Source organism: Homalodisca vitripennis, chromosome 4 (genome assembly GCF_021130785.1).
Source record: "Homalodisca vitripennis isolate AUS2020 chromosome 4, UT_GWSS_2.1, whole genome shotgun sequence".
NCBI classification, from domain to species: domain Eukaryota; kingdom Metazoa; phylum Arthropoda; class Insecta; order Hemiptera; family Cicadellidae; genus Homalodisca; species Homalodisca vitripennis.
Genome location: NC_060210.1, coordinates 159,126,699 through 159,137,593, shown reverse-complemented (window position 1 = coordinate 159,137,593; position 10,895 = coordinate 159,126,699). Strand labels below are relative to the sequence as shown.

Below are 10,895 nucleotides of genomic sequence, written 5' to 3'. Positions count from 1 at the left end.
GAATAACCAACTCTCTTGTAACTTTCTCTAGACGGTTAATGTGCTTTAAACCGCAATTTTCCGTTTTTGGCCCAGTCCCAACATCTTAATGAAACATATTTCAGGCTTCTTTTTATAGAAAGTTAACCACTCAAAATTACTTTTCGTGTAAGTAAGCCAACTGTTTTCTAGATAAATCCTATTTGTTAATCGTTAATGACGACATCCCTGTGTTTTTTATAACAAGGAGATAGAGAAATTATACATTGATTTTATAACATTTTCTAGTTCCAGTTTAAGTGTTACTTTTACATCCTGTGCTGACTCCATCCAGACGTTTGTATAAAATGACAGTCATTTGTGCCGAAAACAATAGAAAAGTTATGTATGTGGTGTAGACTGTATGCAAAATACTTTAAACAGTACCAAGATCCCTTCTATAAGAACTTAGTCCGATAATACATAAGTGATTAATATTAAACTATTTATTAATCGGTAAATGGAAGAAATAATGTTCAAATATCCCAAGACGAAAGTACTAATTTCCCTCTTAACCACTTTACTTACAACATACAATGAAATCATAACCTTTTGATTGTTATTATTAAATAAAACAAATGTTTCCAGTTATATTATGCTAATTAAATGACATACATATTTATTATGAACAAAAATTATTTATAATTAATTATGATTTCTCTTAATGACTAATAATTGAAATATTTCCAGAAAAATTGTGAGAACTAAACGTATATCTAAATGAAACTACGAAATTGTAAGATTCCCTGGTACGATGGTTAATTTTTAGTTGAATATTTCTTTCTTTTAATTTATTTAAGTGTACATCTATTATTACATTACCGTTCAATACATTTCCAATTCATAATATAGCAATTAATAAAAAGTAGACTACAAATTGTGTTTTTATATTTTCTAGATGCAGTGGGTGTAAAGGTGACAGCTATGGCTGCCCTTTCGTTACGTCACGTGTGACGGTCACCACTACATCTCCCGTCTGTCTAATCTACAGACGGTATCCGTCCAAATAGCCACCAGCGTAACCATGAAAACAATGTATACCCTTATTTTTTAAATATGTAGATTTGTGTAATATGGATGTCAGCAGGTGTTTTGCCAAGTGAAACTCCTAAATTATGGGACAAAAGCAAAAAATGTATATATGCAAGGATTACATATAATCATAATATAATGATAAGAGGATCTACAATACTATCCCACTAAAACTCCCCAGGAGTTTCATTACCTTTACGAGTACGTTTATTAGCGACCACGGATGGATTTACCCTAGGCACATATATGTCATTCAATATACTTCCACTATCTTGTGACATGCTTCTTTCATTGGGTCTCTCAATTTAGTTATTTTCTAAATAGGGATCCTATTATTATAATCTATTTAATGACCAACCTAGACTACCCCTTCTTCCCATTTTAGACACAAAAATTGTCACCATAGTAGTCATTATTCACTAACTTTTTCTTACTTGTCTTGTTGGACAGTTACAAAGGGTAGGTCTCACTGGGAGTGCTTAAGTCGACGCTGGTAGCCCTATCTGGTGTGGGTGAGCAGCTGACGAGGTGCTTGCTCTGTCGAGAGGCGTTTAAGTTGTGTACAGGTGTTTTAAGAAGCCAGCCACCTTCGGTTCTTTGTTCAGGAAGTGCTAAATAAGGCAGGGGCGTCGCCGTCGGAGCACATGTCACCAGTCGGAGCGATCCAAAGTTTGTGAGCGGTATTTCCAGACTTGGCAACGATTGAAATCGGGCCCTTGGGTTAGGGTCGTCATCTAATCTAACGGTGTTTCTGAGACACACGTGTGCATGTTTCACTTCCGGTTAATCGTGGGGGGGGGGGGGGGTGGGGGGGGGGGGGGGTGGGGGGGGGGGGGGGTGGGGGGGGGGGGGGGTGGGGGGGGGGGGGGGTGGGGGGGGGGGGGGGTGGGGATAAAATATATATATAATATTTTGTTATGATTTTTACATATAAGTTTGTATTGTTTGACAGGCAACGGTATACTGCTTGGTTAGAGAAAGTCCACACAGATCACCCTTAGAGAGAATAATGCAGGCCAGAGAACAATTTGGATTAAGAAAGTTTGTAGCAACTGAACGAGTAATTCCTCTGAAAGGTAATTGTGTGGAGTGTTGATATTATATAGCAATATTTAAGAATTTTTGAATCATTAAATAAATTTGATAAATTACAACATCAGTTTGTGTTATTATTGCTACTAATAAAAGATTTAATCTATTGGCAGAATATAAAAATGAAAGTTTGTTTTGGCAATCAAGTCATGAGCTGGCTTAGATTCATACAAAGATTTTGTGTCTTAAAATCAATGCTGAACACAGGGAGCACATCAATAAAATTGACTAAAAATGTATTTTGGTTGCCAAAACCAAATAACCGCAAGACAGCAATGGAAGTCATTTTATATTATGGTATAAACACTGGAGATTGTGTTAAAGCTAGTAACATGTTTTTTCTTGTGTGTTCTAAACACAGTTAGGGGGAATCCCGAAGTCTTAAAAACCAGGAGTTCTATAACAGTTTAGGATTTGTATTTGACGTCCCTCCTTTGGAATAAATTCTAAAGCACACCTGAGAATGCTTTAAGTAACCTGAACAAGATAACCAGAGCTATGGGAGTTGCATTGAGTCAGACTGTTCATCTATCCTATTCATTATTTGAATGTAAAAGAATGTCATTACTTTGTGTAGTAGAACTTTTCATACAAATCCTTCCTCTCATATATTCCCATCCAATTTAATAATCCCTGCTGCAGCTTAAGTCAAGCTCATGCACTCCCTCCCCCCAATACTTGTAATGCTGTTAAGTTCAATACAAATTCATTTGGTACCTACTCATAATTCTTTGTGTATATATTTTTTTCAGGAGACGTATCCTTGACCCTTCTGGGTCTTACCAAAGATGTGTACAACTCTCTCTGTCTGGATGTAGATGTGGTGATCCATGCTGCAGCTCAAGTCAACTTAATTCTGCCTTTCAATGCTTTGTACAATACCAATGTCCTTGGCACTCGTAATGTTTTACTTTTTTCTGCTAAATCTAAAATCAAGCCTGTCCACTACATAAGGTAAAAGACTGCATTGATTTAAAACTTCTATTTCTAGTATAACATTTTTTAATATTCAAGATGTACTCTCCATAAACTTATGTAATATATAATGCAGAGGTGGTACATTATTTTTTTGTTGGTTTAATATTGTTTTTCTGAAATTTTATAGTCACAGCTCTTTAAAATGCCCTTCTCTGGAGTCATGATCAAGTACAAACAAAGTTTTATGATAAGATGTACAAGGAACTTAAAGGTCATTTACAGTAGTCATACTTCAGGAATTTTGTAGATTAAGTACATATTCAAGGAGACCAACATAGGAGAATTAAGTATATAATTCCTGAAGATAACTAAAAAAACCATATAGTAGTTTTTACAGTATATTAAGTATGAATTATAACTTAGGGAATGTAACTTTTTAATAAACTACGGCTTGTGGAAATTAAAAGGGATTTTAAAAAATAAGTACCATTTGAAACATTTGACTTGCCGTTGCAGTGCTGCAGTCAATGTTTTGTGCTTGGCCCATTTGCATACCTTTAGTAGCTAGCCACAGATGCAATAATAGCAATATTCCATTGTATATTTACACCAGGCTTATGAGTATTTGAAAAACCTCTTAAATTAGAATCCCAAATGTAAAATATATGCTGTTAACTGTTTTCATAGCACTAAAGGTGTAAAAGTAGGTGAAATACACCGTAAAAATTGTGAAATGTACAGATAAAACATTATCATTTGGAAAGAATAGGTAGAGCTTTTAAAAGATTGCATAGTGAGTGAGACAAGGTAGTAGATTGACCTTCAATAATCACTGAAAAAATTGGTGTAGAAAGTAAATTAAAAAGTGAAAATAAACAGACATTTCGTAAGTTTTTTCGTTGTTAACAAACCAAATTTTCTCAAGTTTCAAGAAGTGTTCTCTATGAAATTTTTATTAAAAGTTTTTACACTATAAAAAAGAAATTGTTTTATGGCAATGCCCATCCACATGTGAGGAACAAAAACCTCAGATAACATCACATCATTTAGCGTGGAATAATTTGATAACTCTCCATATGGCCCCAATATAATGCCCAGTCACATACCATGTTATTGAAATTAAAGAAGTATCCTTGAAGGACAGTGCCCGAAATGATGGAAATACCAACAAAACATAATATTGTAATGCCTGCGCGTTATTATACATCTATGGCAACTGGTATAGGAAAAAGTTATTTGATAGATAAAATAACATTTTAAACCTTACCACCTCTACTGCTGGTCTATTAAGTGATGATAAGCAATCACATGAAGGCAACAAGCACACTAGAGTACCTGTCGCAGTCAATGTTTTAATAATGATGGCAAATTATGTTGAAAAAATAGATTTAAAAGTATATAAATTCATATAAAAAATTAAAATTGGTTTACACATTTATATATCCCATATATATGAAATATATATATATAAATATAATAACTATATATACTAGCAGTTCCCAGCGGCTACGCACACAATTTCCTGTTGAAAATCAGGATACTATATTCACGTATTACTTTTTCTATCACACTCTAAGCACTCTAGAAACGCAATATGAAGGTATGTACCATATTTCCTACTTCTATCTTTCGTCGTTTTTGGTAGGGAAGTTGATAAGTTATTCAGGCCACTACCTATCGCTGTGATATATATATATATATATATTTTATATCATATATATATATATATATATATATATATATATTCAACTACTTTGGTTATAAATAATCAAATTCCGGTTTGTTCAAATTCATTTTCTGTCTAAGATATTTCCAGTACTGTTGTTGAGTTTACCTTGTATCCCGATTAATAAAATTTATATGAACGAAAACCAACTTCGGTCATTAAAGCGTCTTCTTTCGGCTTTTTTTATATTTACTTTCAGTGTAACAAAGTTCACTTACCTTATGTTGCCAATATTACATAGCTTTTTTTAAAATAAGGTAGTGTTAATAACAGCGTTTAAATAGTATTCCCAGCGCATTAGTGGGTCTATTGATCATTGGTGCAATCTAAATTTAAAAATTCGATAAACTTTGTCGTCGGCTAATCTGCATTACCACTACCTGATCAAGCACTTTAAGATGGTGTAATATTTTCTCACATTTAAATGTAAACAAATGTTTCTGCCTCTTTGACGAAAATTCAGCTGACAAAGTATTAACAGCTGTTAAGTATTAGTTTCACTTTGTATTAACGTGTCGTAGTGCAGTCTGCGGGATCCAATGTACACACTACTCCAAACTCAACAACTACTTACAAATTAAAAAATTATATGTAAAAATCATTTTCCATTGGGAGCCACAATTGTGAATCTAAAACCATTCTCGAATTTCCATTGAAAACCAAACACAAAATTTTTCAAAATCGGTCCAGTCGTATAGGAGGAGTTCCATACATCAAAGACACGAGGACATATTATATATATACAAATATATATATATATCACATATATATATATACTATATATATTTATATAGATTTCACTTTTTTTTATTTTTTAAATATGGCTGTTAGTATAATATGTTTTTAATTAGATATAACTATAAAAAACGTGTATATTCCCTCCAAGCCAGAAATTCATGTGACGCTCTATAATAAGTTCATTATTCCCTTATCTTATAGTGTTTTTTTACCTAGGGCTGATATCGAGATGGCCAAAATTACTGCTTTGAAAGTAGCGCCTAAATTCCATCATAATTCATCATATTATTATTTGATGCCATCATTTATAAACTGACCATCGAAAACACAAAAAAAAAAAAACCCCTGAAAATTAATTGCACCACCTTAACTTTGTTTAATAGCAAGGAATAATACAATTATATTTTATAGGTTTTAATAATATTGCTTTTACTGTTTGTTTTTTATTTAAAAAAATATCATCTTCTAACTTCTCAAATTAAAATTAACCCTTTGCCGTTCGGCATGGGCAGGCCAAGTGCTGACCAAATATGGCTTTTCTAGTAGGGTCTCCGTATTATTTTAGGCGCGTATTGGTCCACTCAGAATCGGATGGGCAGCGGTGCTGTCCCACTATTGGCGGCTGCCGTTGCACAACAGCAGCCAATGTTCATTGATTGCGTCCCCACCTAGCTCGGATTTATTTTCAGCGCGTCATTGATACTATGCCTTTTAATAAAGTTTTAAATGGATTTAAAGGTCCAAAGGTAAATAATAAAATGTAGTCGAAAAGTATTTTATAATGGAAATGTGTATATTTCTATAATACTCAAACATGAGTTTACAAATGAGTATTAATAATGTGACAGTAAATAATTATAAACATGATAAAAAATAAAATTAAACTGCTTTATTAATTGTTCCGAACACAAATTTAACTGCAGGCTAGTTGTCATCTTGTTGTTGAAATATCTGAGATGAATGGTACTTTTTCAAAACAAACACCAATGTGGAAGACCGGGCTCAATTTTCACAAGTTTATGCAATAAAACTTCACTCTTTTCCTGGTGCCCGCCTTGTGCTCTGCTGCTACACACCGACACAATCCTTCCACTTTCTCTACCTTCTCGAAGGGGGATATGGTAGATGAAGTTTTCCATTTTAGGTCGGAAATGTCTTGATAATTGGGTGATGGGTCTTCTCTTTTTTTATTTGTGTTCCTTACACTCGCCAACAAGCTCTAAATACCAGTAATTAATAATAATACCAGTAAAACCAAGTATTAATAACTGATATAATTTAACTTTTATTTAGCAGTTTATATTTACACTGATATCTACAATACTTCATTTACAACTAATATTTAATGAAATTGCCACACATACTAAGAATAAACTAAAAACTCAAAGTCCGTTCCTAAAATAATGCGTCTGTAGGTTAAACTCACTAGTGACAATGTGGTTAAAAGCGCGCTAAAACGAAACGGCCTAGAATGCAATATTGACCAGATGATTCAATTTTCCAAGCTTTGTAATGAAAACAGCTGATTGATCTTAATGCGTATGTATTATTAAAAAAAATACGTCATGAATAAAAAAAAAGAAGTTTATAACTTGTGGTCAACGCCTGCTGTCCATCCCGAGCGCTAGTAAGTGATTAGTCAACGGACATCCGACCGATGGCACAAACTGACCATAAGCCGATCTCTGAGGACGGGCAAACTCTGAAAATAAAATGTTGCGCGCTAGGATGGAAATTGGCGGTGGCACCAACACTGCTTGCCGCATCCCGATCATCTGTTGGGACAATTCTAACATTAACCGCTCCCGAGTGGAAAGGGTTTAACTTGAATATTTACTTTTTACAACACCACAATGTGTGAGGTATACAAGTTAATCTGTTGTAAGTGTATAAAAACAATTATTACATAGTTGGATTTATACAATGTTGATGGAGCTTACAATTTCAAAGAGAATAAATTAAACTAACCTAGTGTAAGGCATAGTTTTTAATATGTAGAAAAGCATGATAACACATAATGAGAAACACAACATTTGAAAAGAGTTATTTTTAAGAACATTAGTATTAACATGTGAAGTTTACAGTAAGTTGTTCCTTTATGGCTACATAGTTTGATAATTATAAAGTAATGTAAGGTTTTTTGGGATAGACATTGTGATTTTTGCTGGGGCGGAGATTCTGGCTAAGGAGGAACTCAATAAACAGTAACTATTAGGAAGCCTACAGTGACAACCTTAATCAAAGCTCCGCTGAGTAATACAAAATCAAATAAAACGCTGTATCCCCTGACCAAATTTTAAAGGCTGTGGCTGAATTTCAATACTTTTGGTGGTTGGACAACATGTTTAAATAAATACCAAGTGGTGGCTTAAAAGTTAGCAGACTGCAAAAAAGACAAGTGTTGTGTTTCCACAAAGAATTCCTCAAGACCAGCATGCCATGCTTTGTTGCTAGCAATCACATGAACTAGGGGACTATCACAGAGAGAAATGGACCTTACTGTAAATATGTATGTTTGTTACCCTCAAAATATAGCACAACATTCTTGATTTATATTCATTAACTTGTTTATATGTAACCATAATAAAAGCAATTTATTTTAAAATTCAATATTAATGTCTTAAATCACCCTTAAACTCTTTATCAAAGCTAGTGCTTACAAACTTACACATGTTCATATTTTGTCCATTATGTAAACGAAAGCAAGGATATCAGACAGTTTTCTGTACACACAATGCATATTGTACTTTCCTGCACTTGAGCAAGAATGTGTAAAACTCTCTTTCCATGGATGTATCTCTATTTGATGTATTACAATAATAGTTAATCCATTACAGTTTTTTTGTTACTAATGCCAAATACTTTTATAATTCAATGAATTTGTGAATTTCATTACAGCACAAATGCAGTGTTTCCTAGTGGCTTGCGGGATGTCAAGGAAAATGTAGACATGAATCAATTCTGCAATCAGTTAGGAGAGTGGTTATAGTCAAACAAAATGGTTGGCAGAACAACAGGTACTGGCTGCCATCGAGAAGGGATTGCCAGTTGCTATATACAGGTATGATATTCCTTAAACTCTGAATTTTATTTATTAAGTTTGTACACAATTAATTTTTCAAAAGTGTAAAAAATAGTCTGAAACAATTTACTTACATACTATTTGTTTTATCATTAATGTTATATCAGATAGATGTACACACTAACATTTTGTAAGTTATTAAATATTTTACATTCATTGGCAATATCCATATAGGTTAAAACTAAATTTTAAGTGCCACTTCTGTAATACTCTTTTTATCATATTCCCTATTTATGTGTGAGTAAATATAACTGTTTATCACTTTCAGATGTGGTAATGTTGGAGGATCCCGCCTTGTTGGAGGTTGGAAACCCAGCAGATTTCAACCTCTATATGCTTAGTGGGGTTCTTAAAAACAGGCTTTGCTCCTGACATTAAGTGGCAGGGTAACTTATAAATAAATTAAAAGCATAAATGTTAAAGTTTTTAAATATAATCAATATTTTAAACGATAAGAATGAAGTTTAAAATATTGATATTGAGGTCTTATTCTCAGCTACATCTTAAGTAATTTTCAAGATTCATGATCATTACTATATTAAGTTGATATTTAAAAAACATTTAAATATGTCTTCCTAAATTTTACACATGATAATTAAATAAACTATGAATAATTTAAAAAATAAATGAATTACAAGTGTGTTAAAACAGTGATATAATTTAGGTATAGTGTCAAGATTTTATTGATACTTCCAATTAAGAATTCATCTACTGTATCAAAAGGATGGTTACAGCAACCATCTTCTTAGCTCACTCTTCATGATATCACAATTGTTCTGAGATTTTTCTGTATAAAAATGCAAAAGTGCAAGCTAGATAATACATCAACTACAGCACTAATAAAGAACCTTCCTTATTTATTAAACCTGTGTTGTGTATAGCAACCGTGAAACTGGATGTGTATTTTATCTCCTTTTTTAAACTATAACGGTCAAAATAATTAGTTAAAAAACTGACCTTTACCCATGTAAATTTGGGAAAAATACTGAAGGTATTTTATACATTTTTTCACGTTGAAATATTTTACTGAAGATAAGTAGAATTTTTTAAAAAGATTTTCTGTTAAGGTCTATACATGATTAAATATTTTAAACCCGGAAGAATAATTTGCACTGGAGAAACATGAAATGGACCTAAAAAAATATATATATGAAACAGTTTATTTCATTTTAATAAACTAACACACATTGTGTATAAATTAACTTACATAATTCATCTGCCTCCTTTTGAGAAAAAATAAACATAACATTACATGAACAAACCAGCTAAAACTAGATTTAGTTGATTTAAAATTCAATCCATAAAATTAGCATGGAGAATGTTGGGGGGGGGACAAAGTAAGTACCCACCCTTAGTACCATTTCTAGTATTTCTAAAATTTGAAAAACGAAAATTTAATTTGCAGTCTCATGAAAATATTTAATCAAATATGTTTAATTCAGTTAAGATATTTTGAAAATATATTACTATAATATCAATTACTTCCAGATTGAACTAACGCCAGTTGACTTTGTAAGTCAAGTCATAACACAACTATGTTTGCAATCTCCATGAGTCTGTTGGGAAAAATATTTCATCTCGTCAACAACAACACACTTCCTCCTTGCCAGTAAGTCATTTTTTTTAATTGGTTGTAGATTTTTTTAAATTTAATAGTACTGTAGTTACAGTTTATTTTGTTGTAGCCTATGAACAACTGAGGACCCTAAGATAAATATTCACTCTTAATTTTGTAAAGTGTGTGCAGAAGTACTTAGTACAATTATTCAAATACGTAACAAAATTACTTTTAATTCATGTTTATATAAATTAAAAATGTTTGTTCATTTTTACTACTTAAAAGTAACCTGGAACTCCAATATTTAAATAATTATTATTTACTTATACGTTAATAATTTTTTAGTAAGTGAATTGAGTGTGATTATTTGGTCAAACTAGCAATATATTATATCGAAACCAATTATTCTTTGTTTAAAGGCCGTTATTGACAATAAATTATTTGAAAGGATGATAGGATTTTAGGCATTTTGTCGTCGTATATGTTACAAAAATAGAACACTAAATTTGTGAGGATTGAAAATCTTACCCTCTTTCTCAAGTGCTAATACATAAGGCTGGAACATGCAAAAAGAATTTTAAATTAAGTGTGACGATGAAGTTGCTACAAATTAAACTAAAATTGACAACTAAAATTACGTATGGCAAAATAAGGAATGGTCCAACAACAGCATCCAGACTGCAAGAAAGAACCTAAGTGATGTCACAGACACCTGGGGAGGGTGGAAGACT

General features: G+C 32.4%; 1 protein-coding gene across 1 annotated transcript; it reads left to right on the top strand.

Annotated features, from left to right (window-relative positions):
• The first annotated feature begins 2,004 nt into the window (after positions 1 to 2,004).
• Positions 2,005 to 8,918, top strand: LOC124361511 (polyketide synthase HetM-like). Its single transcript, XM_046815567.1, has 4 exons — positions 2,005 to 2,126; positions 2,895 to 3,096; positions 8,423 to 8,585; positions 8,875 to 8,918. Exons 1-3 carry the CDS (start codon positions 2,060 to 2,062, stop codon positions 8,511 to 8,513), a joined length of 360 nt encoding a protein of 119 aa, XP_046671523.1. The 5' UTR covers positions 2,005 to 2,059; the 3' UTR covers positions 8,514 to 8,585; positions 8,875 to 8,918.
• The last annotated feature ends 1,977 nt before the right edge of the window (positions 8,919 to 10,895 follow it).

Bases quoted from the DNA above. Each gene is read 5' to 3' on its own strand.
- LOC124361511 (XM_046815567.1), top strand. From the start codon at position 2,060: ATGCAGGCCAGAGAACAATTTGGATTAAGAAAGTTTGTAGCAACTGAA. The intron at 2,127-2,894 runs GTAATTGTGTGG...TATTTTTTTCAG, and splicing joins ACGAGTAATTCCTCTGAAAG to GAGACGTATCCTTGACCCTT. The intron at 3,097-8,422 runs GTAAAAGACTGC...ATTTCATTACAG, and splicing joins AAGCCTGTCCACTACATAAG to CACAAATGCAGTGTTTCCTA.